Source organism: Arabidopsis thaliana, chromosome 3 (genome assembly GCF_000001735.4).
Source record: "Arabidopsis thaliana chromosome 3, partial sequence".
NCBI lineage: Eukaryota > Viridiplantae > Streptophyta > Magnoliopsida > Brassicales > Brassicaceae > Arabidopsis > Arabidopsis thaliana.
In genome coordinates, this window is record NC_003074.8 from 4,493,939 (window position 1) to 4,510,020 (window position 16,082).

Below are 16,082 nucleotides of genomic sequence, written 5' to 3' on the forward strand. Positions count from 1 at the left end.
GACGTAGTTAAGATCGTAATGTTGGTGATACGCCACTTTAAACCGGTTTGCTTCTAATTGGCGGCAAGTGTGGCGGTGGTATTAAGCGCCGGCGAAGGGAGCTGACGCGTACAAAGATGTGTATGCTCAATACTGTTAGACCATCTCCATCAGTAAGGAAAGTTTTTCAAAAAATTAAAATATTAATATTTTAATTAAGACAGATATATTAATTGTTATTTAATAGTTAAACTAATAATAGGATAACAGCTGTCCAAATTGAATGAGAATAGTTTCTCAAAGTTTCTCCTCCAAGAAACTTAATTCTCCTTCTCTCCTACTTTTTCTTCCTTCTCTCTTACTTTTTCCTTTTTTATTATATTTTTTTTATTGGGTATCTCATTGAAAGACTACTGATGAAGATGCTCTTACATATCTAATGGCGTCCGTTTAGAATTACATGGGCTAGAATATTTGTGCCTTTTGAAAGACCTAATTATATATAAGGATTTTTGCTTCAAATCTTTACATTGGAAATTTGAATAAGGCCTGCATATATATCAAGGATTTTTGCTTCAAATTGCTCATTTGTGTGACCCAAATGAAAAAAGAACTTAAATCAAGACCAAACTTTTTTTCCTACTTTGAAGGTGAACCAACCTGAATAAACTTTACAACAAAAATTGATTATTTTTTTGTTACGGAATGCAAAAAGGGAATATTCATTACAACCCATTTTGAATTTATAATGTTTGACTTATTAATTTGATTATTTATTATGTATTTCAGATTAAATCATTTTAAATATTTCAGATTAATAAATCATTCCAAGAAATTATTCCTGAGTTTTGCGAATATAAAATACTCCCTCCGTCCCACTAAGATGAATTTTTTAGAAATTGCACATTTTTTAAGAAATATTGTATAAACATAATTTTAACCTCTTAATATATTTTAAAAATAATAATAAATATTTATCTAATTATTTAGTAAGGGTAAAACGGGAAAACAATTTTAAAATTTGCATTGCAAATATAAAATTTCTATCTTTGTAAGACAAATATTTTTCCTAAAAAATTTATCTTTTATGGACAGAGGGAGTAATAAAAATTATAACAAATTAGAATTGTTCAAACTTCAGACAGAGCTCAAAACTCAGAAAACAAAAGAGAGAGAGAAAGTCTCAAACCAAACTCACACCAATAAAAATTGATTACGCATAATTAAAAAAACAAGATAATATACAAAAATAGAAAAGATACACAAATTTCGAGATGAAACGATTTAAGTCGACGGGTATGACGTCAGCCCAGAAGTCTCAGTCGTCGCCGCTTCTTCATCCAAGAAAAGATCCTCCGTCTTCCTAACCACCGAATGGATCAAAACCAACACAGCTCCGGTCACAAGCGCTCCAACAATATTAAACGTCGCGTTGGTCAACAGGAGTAAAACGACGGTTAACACCGATAAAACAATCAAGACCGTCCGATCATCGATCTGAAACCGGAACAGCTTGATAGGCTCATCACGGAGAAAATACAGAAAGATCCAAACAACGACCAAGACGGTGAAGACGATGAGCGATGTCGGATGCCAGATCAAGCTGAAGAAGATAACGATCAAGACAACGATTGCGTAGTTCATACGGAAGTAAGCAAGATTGGTCTTGATTCTTGTGAACGCATCGGAGACACCGTGAGGCAGTCCCATGGAGTGGAAATCGAACATCACTCTCCAAGCACGGCGCGTGGCTAGCCCGGCTTTGATACGGTGTTTAGCGCGTGAGAGAGACTCGACATCCACCAACGGAGATGCATGAGACGACGTCGGAATCGCACCGTAGTTCGTCATTAGTAATATCGGGTTATGGTTTAGCGCGTGTGAGATTGAATAGAGAAAGTAAATGAAAAGACTGTTTGTTATGTGTATATATGAATTCTGAAAGGTCCCAAGAATTAGGTGATACACATTTGCATATGGCGTTTTCTAAACTAATCTATGTTTATGAAATAAAACAAAATTTAATTAGATCGTGTTTTAAAAAGATTACAATATAGTGTAACGTGAGGATTTGATTCACTACTTGGTCAATGTCTGAAAAGTATAAGTTTTAGATACTCGAGATTTGGGTAACAGCAATTTATAAGTAGATGAATTACTACATGTTGAAGGACTATATAGTTAATTTGAAAGACTAATGATAAAGTAAGAGACACGGTGTCACCGAGCGAGAGTGGCATTATTGAATAGTCGATACAGGCTACACGTGACCCCATTTTAGAGGAGTCTCTCTGGCATATAACTACTCTTTCGCCACGTGTAATGTCGGCAGGAACAATGAGTAAATTATTTATAGTCTCCCTCGGACTTTATCATGATTTTTAGTCAGCCCAATTACAAAAGATATTGGCCCAATACAACGAAGGTTTCATGTCACATGCTCTCTCTCCATTGGACGATCCACATCGATAGGCTTCTTTAGCGAGCCAGACTCATGGCTGCTTTAGAATTGATCCCGCTCTGTGAAACAAGAAAATAGTTAGCTTGTGTCAAAGCACAATACATATAAGATCAAAACTATACCAAAATGTATGATGGATTACAAAAATCTTAAGTTTTTCTCCATAAGAACCAGAGAAACCTATTCAACAAGATTGCTTAAATCAAAGGTATATTATATAATGTAGCTTTCGTTACAAGTAAGCAGAGAAGCAAATACATATATGTAAATCAAGTAGTACCAGATCCACATCACCTATTTTCAAAATAATTCTACATTTTTGTATATCTCAAGGTCTTCCAACAGTCTCTAGTGTCTGCCGCAGCAAACAAAGGTTCTCTCACGACTGTTCAGGGAGACTAATTAATCCCAATAGATGGGGGATATGTTTCACTGTTACCATTACCAATCTTATATGATCACCACCCACTAGAACTAAATGGTGATATACTCATTATATACTCTTATTGTTCCAATGGTTAGTGATCATACAAGATTCGTGATTGTAAAACGTATCCGCCATCTCTTGGATTAGTATCTCTGAAATTGTCTACTTACATGAAAAAAAAAGTTAGTGTTCTCCATGGCCATGCAAACTTCACCAAAAAAAAGCTATAACAACGGAATTTCGGGCTGGACTTATCATCAGCCAAACGAGAAATAACTAACAATAAATGAAAATCAAGGTCTTGAAAAACTCAAAATAGGGAATAAAAACAAGAAAAGGCTCAACGGCGGCGATAACATAAGAAATACCTATTTGCCTAAACAGTTGCCCGTCTTTGCCAATATATAGGCTTTTCTATTATGCAACTTTTGGGCCTTTAACAGGCTTAACGGATGGATCTCTTAAAAGTGAAGCCCTCTTATCCAAATCAATTCTAAAGGCTATTGTGTTAACATAAACAACTCGTAGTTACAATAGTGAGAAAAATGTAATATAGTACAATTAGTGGTTAGATCTGGTTGTTAGTGATGTTCAGTTGAAACAACACAACTTTCTTGTCTTGTCACGTTGTTTAAATCAATTTCAGTGGGTTGTTATGTTAATTACATCATATCATATAAGTGGAGGAGAAATAATATGACTTTGCTTAATCATTCATTATTACATCTAAAACTATTAGAGACTATTCAGAAAAGAGAAAACCATCACCCAGTTAAAAATTAAAAAAATAACTAGTAACTGTAAAATTGCTTAGGAAGCGTTGGCGTAAGCTAATGCTTCTCTGGATCCGTTAATGTCTTCAAAAATTTCCTAAATCTATTGTAGCTTTGTTTTTACTTTTTTTGCCAAAGTTGCTTTTGTACTGGTTTTCTTTGTAACGCCACAACTTCATTATTAATGATATTAACATATTTAGCAAAAAAACTGTAAAATTGCTTGAAATAGATGTAGACTATCATAATATCTTTATTAGACCATTCTTTTGGAAATATATAAATGATTGAACCAGAATTATAACTTTTCTGTAATGATTTTCTTAGTTAATAATTTAATATACGAAGAGGAATAGTCGTCCTTAACATTTAAAAAAAAAAAAGAGAGAGAGGAAATAGTCATGAAAATTAGGATTCTATATCATATGCATAATTATCATACACCTTTGTACTTCAAAAAAAAAATATATATATATATATATATATACGGTCAACAAAAAGGTTTTGTGATTCTGTCCTTATTTGCCTTGTGAAGGAATACGACAAAATAGTTGGCATGTGTGCTATCGTCTTCCACACGTGTGAATCATTTTTTGTCTCCAAACTCCATCATGTTCTCTTTTTTTCTTACCTTTTGCTGTCTCACTATCTTTTTCACTTCCCACTTACAAAACACTCGTGTGACTTCTTTAACCTTTTAGAGTTTGATAATGCAAAACTGATTCTCCATTTTTCACTTAAGAAAAATGATTTATATTCTTTTGATCCAAATGGGTAATTTGTTCTTCATATGCACCGTTGGGAAGTTTATGATTGTGTCTTCTTCTGCTATCCATCTGCATATCATAATCACCAACATATTTTCAAATAAGTCTCTGTATATCGTTTAAGAGTTAAGTCCAACTTGTCAAAAAGAGATTAGACATTTAGATTTATTTGGTCCGAACGTACCATTTTGTCTAAAGTGTAGAGCACTAATTACCACACCCTCTTGTTTGTTTTGAAATTTAAAGATTACAACAAATATTAAATAATTTTGTATCCATGTAACTGATAGTTACCTGAAGCGAGTGACAAGATGGTGAAGAAAAACTGAAGTTTCAAGACGAGCCAAATCGAGACCAGGGCACAATCTCTGACCACCTCCAAAAGGACTGAAACTACTCGTGTTCATGTCCCTTTCCTATTTTGTGAAGAAATGAATTAAATATATAATTCGTATTAAGTAAAAGATTATATGTTAAATATATTTTGGTGATCTTACGTACTTGCCATCTCCAGGGATTAAATTTGTAGGGAGACTCATAATAAAGCTTATCAAGATGAACTGATCTGAGATAGGCCAAGAAACACCATCCTTTTGGTATCACATATCCTTTTATTTCAACATCTTTCATCGCCTTTCTCATCACTCCAATTATAACATTTCCCATTCTCAGTGTCTCTGTAATCACCTGATGATAATTAAAAATTTAATTAATCACCTTGTTGAGTATTAACTAATGAATAGGGAAAAGAAGAAATTATATACCTTTTGTGTAAAAGGTAACGACAAGTAGTCATTCCAATATAGTGGCTCTCCTGTCAATTCCTTCAAACTTTTCAGCTTCATGTTTTCTTCCTAATGAAAAAAAAAGAAATTCATAAAGTAAGATTAGCTTATAGATTTTTAGTGGCCAATCATATAAAGCCACGAGGTAATATCAGCTTATCACTAATTTATTTGAATGGCTGATTTTTACACAATTTTCATACTAATTAATCGGAATTTATAGTCATCTACAATATATAATGGCAACAAAAACCATATGATACAAATCGATATGTAGCTACTAATTGACTACTATACTATTATCACTTGATTATGGTTTAAAGTTAATTAATTACCGTTAGGAGATTGAGGGCAGCAGGAGAATCAGAGAGGAATTTGACGGCAAGGGTAATGAGGACAGGGACAGAATCGTGGCCAGGGATCATCATGTCGATCATATTGTTAGCAATCAAATTGTGAGTTAAATGTTCACTTGAGTCCTTAAGCAACACATCCACAACATCCTTTGCAATAACATCATCTTCCTCCTTGTTCTTTGTTTTCCTAATTTTGCCTTCTATGATTCTTTCAACTTGCTTCACCATATTCTTCTTAGCTTGGAGAGATCTATGGAGTTGCGTTCCAGGGAAGTTAATTGGTAATGACATGAGTCCTGATATGAAATTTTCAAACTCTCTCTTTAGCTCTTCTAAATCTTCTCCTTTCTCTACACTTATCAATGCCTTGGCAAGTACTTTGAATGCAACCTACCAGTTAAAATAAAATAAATTAAATTATTAAATGCCAGGAAGGAAAAAAAAAACTGAAAGGGTAATGATTAGTATTTGTTAAACAAATTAGAAAGAGAATATTTGTAATCATTATATCAAATGTAATCATTGTAACCATGTTCTATAAAATAGATTAATATTTCTATGGTAACATTATTATGATTGTCCCTTTTAATTTCTTAATCAATGCTTTAACTCATATATAAAAGGGATTATTGGATTATTTAGAACTTTTGTAAGAAAATATTAAATTAAGGGATAAGTATACTGACAGTCTTGGAGACGTCTTGGAGGAGCACAGGTTGGTCCTCGGACCATAGATCCATGGATTCCGACAAAAACTTGTGCATGTCTCTAACGATTTGAGCTTTGAGAAGTGGCGACTTTAAGAAAGAACCGACTAATCCATGGAACCGTCTATGTAAACTCCCGTTGATAAGAAGTATCGACGATTTTCCCATTAGCTCCCTTACCGTTTTTGGGTAAAACGGCACGAAAGCTGTCGAGTCGCTCTGTAAAACGGCTCTGTTCACTTCAGCATCCGTCGACACGATCGTCGCCGTTCCAAAAATATGCGACTTAAACACTCTCCCATACCTTTACATACATAAACACGTATATTTAATTTATTAGTTTTAGATTAAGGAACACGTATAGAAAGAGGGATAAGAGTTGTTACATGAGACGACGCTTGTCCATGAAACTCTCAGGACGGTCTGAGTAAGCAGAAGAGACGAACTCGATGGTTTCACCGATGACGGGCCATCCCAAGCTTCCGTGTGGAAACTTTGGTCCGTGACTCTGGGATGTAACATGATGATCATTAAGTTTTTTCTTTGAAGCTGGGGATGATCTGAGACCGTTGATCTTGTTGAAGATGACGATGATGATAAAGAAGAAGAAGGAGAAGAACAAAAGTGAAGAAGAAGTGTCCATTAGTGTTTTAACTTAATTAGCCAGAGACGCACGAATGGGTTTGTGTTTTTTAAAATTGGTTTTTTGTTTTTGGGACTTTCTTTCACTTTGAATCTGTCTTGGTATCTCTTTATATAACTTTAATCATGGTGCGGTGTGGCAACAAATCATGTGGCTGGTACTTATTTTATTTTATCTTAGATTTTTTGATATAAATCTTATATCTAAAAAAGTTTTTATTGTTACTTTGTTAGAGCTTCTCCATAAGACCATAAGGTATCTCACCAAATATGATATCCTTATTTTAGTTCAATTTAGTTTGAGAAATTTGTCTAAAATTTTGCCTCCATTGGTGAGATACAAGGTATCTCATCAATATCTTTTGACATTTCTATGTTTTAATTTTTAAAAATTTGTATGTTTTTTTTCCTGTTAAAAGTATATTTTTCATTCAATCTTAAATTTTATGATAAATTTAACAAAATTTCAAAATATAATTTCTAATTTTTCAAATTTCATTTTTCTCAGTATTAATGCATTAACTAAAAATACTATAATTTAGTATTGTTATATTAACCTTAATAAATATTAATTAAACTAATAATGTAACTTAATAAATAGGTATTTATTATTATATGATTTCTAACATAACAAAAAAAAGGGAAAATAACAATATAGAAAATTAGAAACTATTTATCATTATCCATTATTTGATCAAACTGGCACTAGTATATCGATTATTTGAGCCAAACATATATCAATTATTTTGTTCAAAAAGTCTAACTAATTGAAGAGGTAAGGTTGTATAAGGAAATTTTGGTATAGAAAATAGACAAATAATATATCGAAGAAAAGTGTGCTAAGTGTCTTTTGGCTTGTGGGGTATTTTGGGTGCGCCTTCGTGCGAAATTCCATTAGGCCACCTTTCTTATTTCACATATATTTACACATTTTTGTCATGATTATACAGGATACATGCATGCCCATATATATCATGTAAAGATATGCATGAGAAGACATGTACTTGTATACAAATGTGTGTACACATGCCAATACGTAGCTATAGTTGTGACTTGTGAAAATCAGTTGATTATTCTATTTTAGATGTCGTCGAATCAAATGACCTTTTGAAATTCGGTATAATTAGATATCTACAACAATATATAGTGTAGTAATTAATGGCTACGATACTATATATACGTACGCGGATCAGAACGGTTTCTTGGGACTTTGAAAAAATATGGTTTGCTTTTGATTTGGTTGGTATGAGAACAGAAATTAGTTAGCCAAAATGTATTTTGTTCTATTTTATTTGGAAATAAACCAAAACTAAGTCTATAGAATTGAGGCTGACCCGGGCCAGCAACCTAAATAAACAGAGTCAATTATAGGACCGGCTCTATACATTAATGTTAACCTTGGAGTACATTACGTAATGAAACGAAGCTCTACAAGAAAAGTATGATACACTTATCTAATGCTAATTCAATCTCCTCATGATTAGACCACAAGCGCATCTTCTCACTTTCATATAAACGTATGTCATATTAAATAGTGTGTGTATGACTATGAGCGGTATAATATATTAGAATCCAAGGAAGTGAGATTCTTTAGCCGCTTGAATACTTTGGCGATCGTTGATTGTATTGAGCCTAAAAAGCTAATCTTTTCATTTTGTAATTATAGATCAAACCTTTTGACTAATGCCAAACAAGATAATTTCCCATTCTCTTTTTATTCACTTTATAATAGTGTTGTCAAAAATATTAATTCTTTTGGGAAACCTATGATTCTTTTATCATATCTATTAACGCCATTTTTAAGCTTTTCATACAAGCAATACCTAACACGGGAGCTATCTTATTACCTTATGATGATCGTCACTTTTAATTGTATAATCAATTTGATAAAGAAAAAAGGGATAGATACAATACAAATTAGTGCTTTGATCATATCTAATTATTGCATGAGTGTCTTTAATTTAAGGTCGTGAATCTTTGGAAATCCGAGAGGTTTTTTGACTTAAGTAATTGAAAGCTTTTATTTATCTATTATTTTATTTGTAGCTTTTTGTAAAAAATTGAAACTTGTAAAATCTGTATAGTATTTGTTTGCTCAAAAAAGTCACCAAGATTGAGAATTGACAGAAATAGAATAATAAAATGAACAATTTGAAATCAACAAGAGCCAAATAATATGCATATATAATTTTGGGAATTGTGGTGTTGTTTTCATTTGGACCATATCTCCATGTGAAGAACCACTTGACCAGGAGAATATTTTTGTCCCAATTGATTTCACAATCTCTAGGGTTTTGGATAGCTGAGAACATGATCCTTTGTCCTCTTTACGAAATTGATGCAAAACCACTTAACAATTTGTCCCTTCGTTGAAATTTATGCTTTCGATTTTTATTTGGGGGGGTTAGGGGAGGGGGTGAAATTTATGGACAATGTGTAAAGTATAAGGAACAACGACACATATATATGCTGTTAGTTAGGAAATGTTAAAATTGAACAAACTTTATAGCAATCAAATCTTTATAAGTACTCAGTATTTCATTAATGCCCACATGACCATTGACTGAAGCCAACATCAACAAGAGGGTATGCTTCAAAATCAAACTCAAATCTATCAAAAGCTATAAAATATATTCACAAGTGAGTTAATGCATAATTTTGGTAAATATAATCTGCATAATTGGTTTCTCTACCAATGATTTGCTTCTTTGTTTGGCGTTAGATTTCGCCTCCAACATTCTCACAAAGATCTCTCATTGTTGCTTCTATAATAATAGTGGCTCATCAGCCCCAAACCAGCTTTGCAGCTACTACAGAACAACAAAAACATAGCACTCTTTGATAGTTAGATAGTTAGATTACCAGGGAATGTCATGAAGGTGGTTCTCTGATAAAAAAACATTGTCACTTTAAAATGGAGATAAAGTTTCTAACTTTAATCTTATGCAAAAGAAGAGGTAAAACCAGCAGGGTCCTCTCATAGGTGTCGACAAGTGATATTACACACTGTAGAGGAGATTCATGGACCACCAAATGCAAGTCTTAGGTCTTCTCACATGGAGATATTGCAATCATTTACTCACCAGAAATATATAAGTCGAAAAGACAACCGAAATGCTATATCTGTAAGCAATGACCCCTGCTCACTAAGGAGTGAGTGAGAGGTAGTTGAGTGTGAAATTGAGAAAGACACACATAGATGACAATGCCGATCAGGTTTACGCAATAATAATAAAAAGGCCCAACCCACTAAAATCTATTAGCAAAAGCCCAATTTCAGTCCATATATGACGAAACGTTAACCGTCAGGGTTTTACTACTTGGGAGAAGACGGAGGCCTCTTAAATCTTAATGCTAACAGACGAATAATAATACGCCACGTGTATAATTGAACCGTCACCGCCTTATCGTTACCGCTGTCATAAACGAATAGCTATTTTCGTGCTCGGAAAAAGCAGAGTAAAGCTTTAAAAAATGGTGATTTTATCGGCGAGCTCCACTGTGAGAGCTGCCTTAGATACACAACCTAGACTTCCCTACAACCCTAATGCGCCGCGAAAAGTTAAGAAAATCCCTAACGGTAATTCATTCTTACCGCCGCCGTCACCTGCACCGTCTCCAGGAATCAGCATCTCCGTCGCCGATTTGCTCAAGCGTCCTTCAAGTAAAGGTAGACACTTTAACTCGGAATTGATTCAATTGCAATGTTTGGTTATTCAAGAAAACTCTAATCAAAAGCTCTCTCCTTTTCTTCCTATGGTAATGAATTGTTGAAGACTTCTCAAATTTTCGATTCCTGGTTCTATTAGATACTAAATTTTGTTTGTAAATGTAGAGATAACTGTTGACGTTGATGATACTTATATGGGATATGAGACATGGTCTCCAAGTCCACCAAAGTTGGAGAAACCAAGATCAGTCTTCAATCCTGCTTCTTTAGCCTTTATAGGCGATTCCATTTATGAGGTTTTTTTTTTTACATTACACTGTGAGCTTTGTGTTTCAAGCTTTTGCTCTTAATTCTTGTTGGATCAATCAATCATGATAGACTTTAGTGTTGTTAGGTTGTCAATATGTCAAATGCAGATCTTTTACATTGTTTTACGAAAGCTTACTATCTCGAACGTCATTAATAGTTTCTCTTGGTTGTGCAGCTATATGCTCGTAGGCATTTTCTTTTCCCTCCGCTTAGTATTGAAGATTATAACGATCGTGTTAGAGCTGTGGTGCGCTGTGAAGCTCAGGTTTGGTATCTTTTGACCTCCTTGTTTTCCAATTTTGAAGAGACAGTGTATTGTTCGGTATCATGATTTTGCTGAGTAGTTTTATTTATTTCATCTTATGACACTCTTACTTTGAGAATTCATTTTCGATGTTAACTGTCAGCTTTTCTCGTAATTTTATACAGTATGCTTTGCTGAATAAACTTGTTGATGATGACTTTCTAACAAAGGAAGAGAGGTCAGTACACAAAAACCACTATTTCATCATCCAACTTTTCTCTGCCGCCACACTTTGATAATTGAGAATCCTGTGATTGAGCTGAGATACATGATTCACTTCTCATTGGATTTTATCCATCTGATGAATTTGTATTTGCTCCAGGGATATTCTTAGGTGGGGAAAGAATCTAGGTTCTGCTAGAACACGTACAAGAAGGCGTGCAGGTAATGCGGTTTATAACAAGGCATCATCATTGGAAACACTAGTAAGTAACACCAGTATCTAAACTTACACTGCGTTCTTCTTTGTGCTCTTAACTCTGTTTTGAATGTAAATCTTCTTGTTGTCACTTATCTGTGCAATTTCCAGATTGGTTATCTGTATCTGACAAACGGGAAAAGATTAGAAAAAATAATGGAGAAGCTAGGATTCTCAAGTGATTCTTCAACTGAGATCGTGATTGAAGAAACCAACCCTAAACCATCAGAATCATCCAACCTGCCAAACTTCATACTCAGTGAGTTAAATCTACCTCCTCCATTAAATTCGATCATAAACTTCATCATTTGGTGGATTCGCTGGAAGCTACACAAGTCATAAACTCATATAACCATCTTCTCCTTCGTTAATTTGTAGACGAGCAAGTGGTGTCATTTTAGTTGTAGGAAAAGGTCTTTACTCGGATCATGGAAAAGCTGAAGAATCAAAGTTGTCTTAAATGGCCGGTGTAGCAAGCATAACAGTGCTCACTTAACCGGAGAAGACGTTTTTTCGTATATGTACATACGTATGTATGAATGTCCAACTCCTACTGGATATCAAATCAAAATGCCCATTTTTGTCTTCTGACCATGATAGTTGTCCTCATGGGTTGATTCTTAAGCAAGTCTATTAGTGTTGTACTAAACATATGATATTTAAACAAAAAATAATCAAAAGAAATGTAATATCTATAGCTACTAGGCATTTTGTACATGATTCTGCTACTAGCATTGAATCATTTGATCTTATCATATAAATTCGAATCTTCAGCAAGTTGAGCCACTGCTACTTGACTAATACATATTTCAATGATGGACGAAATATGACGTTCGTGATTTGATCTAATCCAGCTCGGCAACATCCTTATCCAGAGATAAAAGCAAAACTAGTAGTAGTCTAAATTTAATAGACGAGAGATTCCGTGGTCATTAGTGACTTTTTCTTTATGAGTAGGCCCATTTGTAACAATCGGGCCCATAATTGTCCAACGAAAACTTGTTACTATTGCAATAGATTACAATGGACCGACCAAATCAATCAATGTAAGAAGATTTCGTATATAAAAATATCACCAATTTTTTATCTTTTCCTTTACGAAGAAAGGTATAGCATAAATTATGCATTTTCGTTTTTTTTTTTTATCGAATGTCTTCGAGAAGGGACTGCTAAAAAAGATAAAAAGATCGATATTGATGTGAATGGTTTTAAATTGAATATGTGGCAGTCTCATCGATATATTTTATTGTGCGAATAAGATAATTCATACTATCATATTTTTGTAGCTCATATCTTTTACTCTTTTAGCCACTCATTTTGATTGTAACGTCGATACGGTTTTGTCCTATAACATGCACATTATCCAGTTGATGATCATGGGTCCTAACGACAAGGTTGACGTGTCATCATATAGCGCCACACTTATTGTGGTTCCCACTCTTTTCTTGCTTACATGTCATCCTAATCCCTCGTTCTTTGATCATCACCATTGCATATCGAAGTTAATACAATTCGGATCAGACTCAAATTTTGTTTCTGCCACGTATATAAAAGATTAAAGGATATTTCGTCTCCTTTTGGTGTTCAAATTTCAATTATTATCTCGAAAATTATGTAATGCATACATGATATCCTTAAAACGTTAAAAAAAGGCTCGTTGTTAGTATCATTATGTCGTTGTTGTGTTTTCTTTCTTATTTGATAATGCTGTATAAGAATGTTGGATAAAAATTTTGGTTTATTTTAGAGAAATAAGAGATCAAAATATATGTAGATAGAGCGAAGAAGAAACGAGGCCTTTCATATAAGATAAGATAAGGCAGTCGTGGAAAAGGAAAGCAAGAGCTAGCCAAACCTAGATATTAATTAAGCTGTCGAAATAAATGTACCCTAATATATAAACTATTTAGGAACCTCTCCTTGTTATATATGGATAAGTTTAATAATCTGTTGATTTATTCTATATTTGTCTCGATATTTTTTTTTCGATTGTGAACGGTATCTTAATGTGACGCATAAAATTGGAACTGATATTGTATGCACAATAATTCTACGTAACTGCGAATATGAGTGCATTGTTCAATTACAGAAAAAGTTAAACTACGTTTTCGTATGCATGTATCACAAGTTTACAATGTTGGAGCTCAATACTTTTTTCCTGAGAAGGAATTAGGATTCTCATTTTAGTGTACTGATTATTGATTAGTGATTATGCTGCAACATGGATGCATGCAGCATGCCTGTCCATCGAGCAAAAATATATACAGATTTATTAAATATGTCGTCATCATCAAATAATAATATCTTTGCAAGTGGTATCCTATGAGTTCATAAATCATAATACAGACAAAACATTGTGTGATTCAATTTTGGATAATAACTTATGCTGATAGTACTTTATTGGATTTAATTTTGGATTCGAATTCCTTGTTATTGACTCATTAGTGGCAAAACAATTCCATTCACGTTCTAATTATCATGACCACACGTGGTTTCTATGATACGTTGACTCATGGAATGTAAAAACTAAAAAGAAATGGAGAATCCAAGTCATGGATCTTTTACATCTTTAGCGACTCTTATGAGTTATGAGTTACCAAAGCTTATAAACTAACATTTTACTTTACACACTCTTTACGTATTTCAGTTGTTTAACGTACCATATATAGTTTTTCACATTTTCTTGGGTAATTTTTTTTTTGTAACGGCTTAGGTAAAAAAATTACATCATCTTGCTGTTGTAGCGGTAATTAAGGATAAATATATATTTTTATTGGACTGGATATAGGTAATAGGTCCATGAATTTTCTCTAATGAGGCTAGATATCATGATTAATTTTAAAACCAGCATTTAGCTTTCTAATTTTTTTGTTCGGATCCTATCAGTCGATGAAAATATAACGTGATGTGTTGAAATTAGGATGAGCTAGCATTGTGAAATATAATCCCTAACTACGAATATTTGTATTAGTATAGCTCTCTTTAACTATGAATATTAGAGCAGTTTTGTGGTTGACTGCAGTAATAAAGATTTATTGACAGAGAAGCTCGGATCTAAATCTACATGACCTTCGTCGTTATCTTCTCTTTCTTTGTGGAGCTATATTATTTTCTTGTTGTTCTTCATAGTTAATCTGAACATAAGGGAATACATTAATTAGGATATATGATAATAAAATTAAAACAACCACCCGTACAAGATTTTCCTTGACGGCCGTAAGATCCGGAACTAGAAAGTCAAACTCTGTTGCAGTTCAAATTCCGTGTACTTTACTCGCCGCGCGCGCGTGACAAAAAAATAACTATGTGAGTGGGAAAGGAATAAACTAATGAAGAAGAAGAGAAAGCAAAAGAAACTCGAACGCGGAGAAATTGTTGTTGTCGTCGCAGTTAACGGGTTTTATTTTCTCTATTGTCTTAAATTTTCTTGCTCGTTCCATTTTCACTTTAATTGCTCCACGCATCTCAAATCAATGACAAAAAAAAAAAATGTACCAGTGTGAATGTGTCATAAGATCTCTTTACCAAACAAAAAAAATGTGTCATAAGATCTAAAACATTATACGGATCTAAATAACATACAAAATTCAGATCGATGCATGCGCAGATGCCTTGTAAGCGTGTTGGTTATATTTTGAGGAGTATAACTTTGGATATGAAAAATGTTAACTAAACTTAAAACCGAAAAAAAATATGTTAAACTCTCTTCTTCTTTTTTTTTTTTGACAAAATGTTAAACTCTCTTATTCACAAGTTTTCTACACCAGTTCAATTTGTTTTTTTTATTCAATAAAAAACTACTTCATCGGGGTATGTGTTATCAAGTATTTCATTGTAGTTGTTAATTGGTCTATGTGAAAATATATAAATTTGAAATCTAATTAACATAATCACGACAAAATAAATATGCTTTTAAAATAAAGAAAAATAAATATGATTGTTAGTTATTTACATTTTTTAATACCGGCCAGTAGTATATGCTGCGGCTAGCTCTTTGCCATATATGATACGTGCCGGTGCATCTTTGTTTTGCTTGACTACTAATTTTATAGTTCTGTGTTTATTCATAACTCGAATATTTGTCTCTATATAACAGATGATAGAAAGCATGGTTTTATTCAAATGTAATCGATTGCGTTTTACTTTAATGATGCTTTACATACACGATATCTCCCTTTTTCGACACATTATCTCTTCGATTAGAACAATTATTGTGTATGTTTGCGTGTTTTGATGAGTATCTTATAGTACTACTTATTTGAAATTAATAACTTATACAAACCTTTAACCAAACACATTTTTTGTTTTATCAATATTAATAAAGATTTATAGTTCCCCAATTCCATAAATATGAATACGACACATCAACGAAAATTATGAAAAACAGCCATATATAGTTTGCAATGTCGAATCTCGATATCTCCGATGGTGGTCACAGCTATTGATAAACAATAATTGAACAAATCATGATCATACTTAATAAT

At 33.2% G+C, this 16,082-nt stretch overlaps 3 protein-coding genes, 1 long non-coding RNA gene and 1 other non-coding gene across 11 annotated transcripts; 2 read left to right on the forward strand and 3 right to left on the reverse strand.

Annotated features, from left to right (window-relative positions):
• Window positions 1-1,040: 1,040 nt before the first annotated feature.
• On the reverse strand, window positions 1,041-2,862 carry PRA8 (PRA1 (Prenylated rab acceptor) family protein). Its single transcript, NM_112222.4, has one exon. The coding sequence runs from the start codon at window positions 1,828-1,830 to the stop codon at window positions 1,264-1,266; it is 567 nt and encodes a 188-aa protein (NP_566461.1). The 5' UTR covers window positions 1,831-2,862; the 3' UTR covers window positions 1,041-1,263.
• On the reverse strand, window positions 2,837-3,027 carry MIR823. Its single transcript, NR_141589.1, has one exon. It is a non-coding gene; the product is annotated as a microRNA ath-MIR823 precursor (primary transcript).
• Window positions 3,028-3,954: 927 nt separating this feature from the next.
• Window positions 3,955-6,982, reverse strand: CYP90D1 (cytochrome P450, family 90, subfamily D, polypeptide 1). Of its 2 annotated transcripts, NM_112223.3 has the most exons (7): window positions 6,642-6,982; window positions 6,235-6,559; window positions 5,528-5,938; window positions 5,172-5,261; window positions 4,909-5,094; window positions 4,702-4,823; window positions 3,955-4,476 (listed from the first exon to the last, which is right to left on the reverse strand). In NM_112223.3, the coding sequence occupies exons 1-7, from the start codon at window positions 6,896-6,898 to the stop codon at window positions 4,392-4,394; spliced, it is 1,476 nt and encodes a 491-aa protein (NP_566462.1). In that variant the 5' UTR covers window positions 6,899-6,982; the 3' UTR covers window positions 3,955-4,391. The 2 variants fall into 2 exon arrangements, with proteins under 2 accessions (NP_566462.1, NP_001327080.1); NM_001338068.1 differs by having other exon boundaries at window positions 3,955-4,823.
• Window positions 6,983-10,128: 3,146 nt separating this feature from the next.
• On the forward strand, window positions 10,129-12,382 carry AT3G13740 (Ribonuclease III family protein). Of its 6 annotated transcripts, NM_112224.4 has the most exons (7): window positions 10,129-10,567; window positions 10,733-10,863; window positions 11,052-11,141; window positions 11,306-11,358; window positions 11,503-11,605; window positions 11,710-11,857; window positions 11,977-12,382. In NM_112224.4, exons 1-7 carry the CDS (start codon window positions 10,372-10,374, stop codon window positions 11,997-11,999), a joined length of 744 nt encoding a protein of 247 aa, NP_566463.1. In that variant the 5' UTR covers window positions 10,129-10,371; the 3' UTR covers window positions 12,000-12,382. The 6 variants fall into 6 exon arrangements, with proteins under 6 accessions (NP_566463.1, NP_001325426.1, NP_001325427.1 ...); NM_001338070.1 differs by having other exon boundaries at window positions 11,710-12,382; NM_001338072.1 differs by having other exon boundaries at window positions 10,338-10,567; window positions 11,306-11,605; window positions 11,977-12,381.
• Window positions 12,383-14,862: 2,480 nt separating this feature from the next.
• AT3G02745 lies at window positions 14,863-15,074 on the forward strand. Its single transcript, NR_140940.1, has one exon. It is a non-coding gene; the product is annotated as an other RNA (long non-coding RNA).
• Window positions 15,075-16,082: the final 1,008 nt, after the last annotated feature.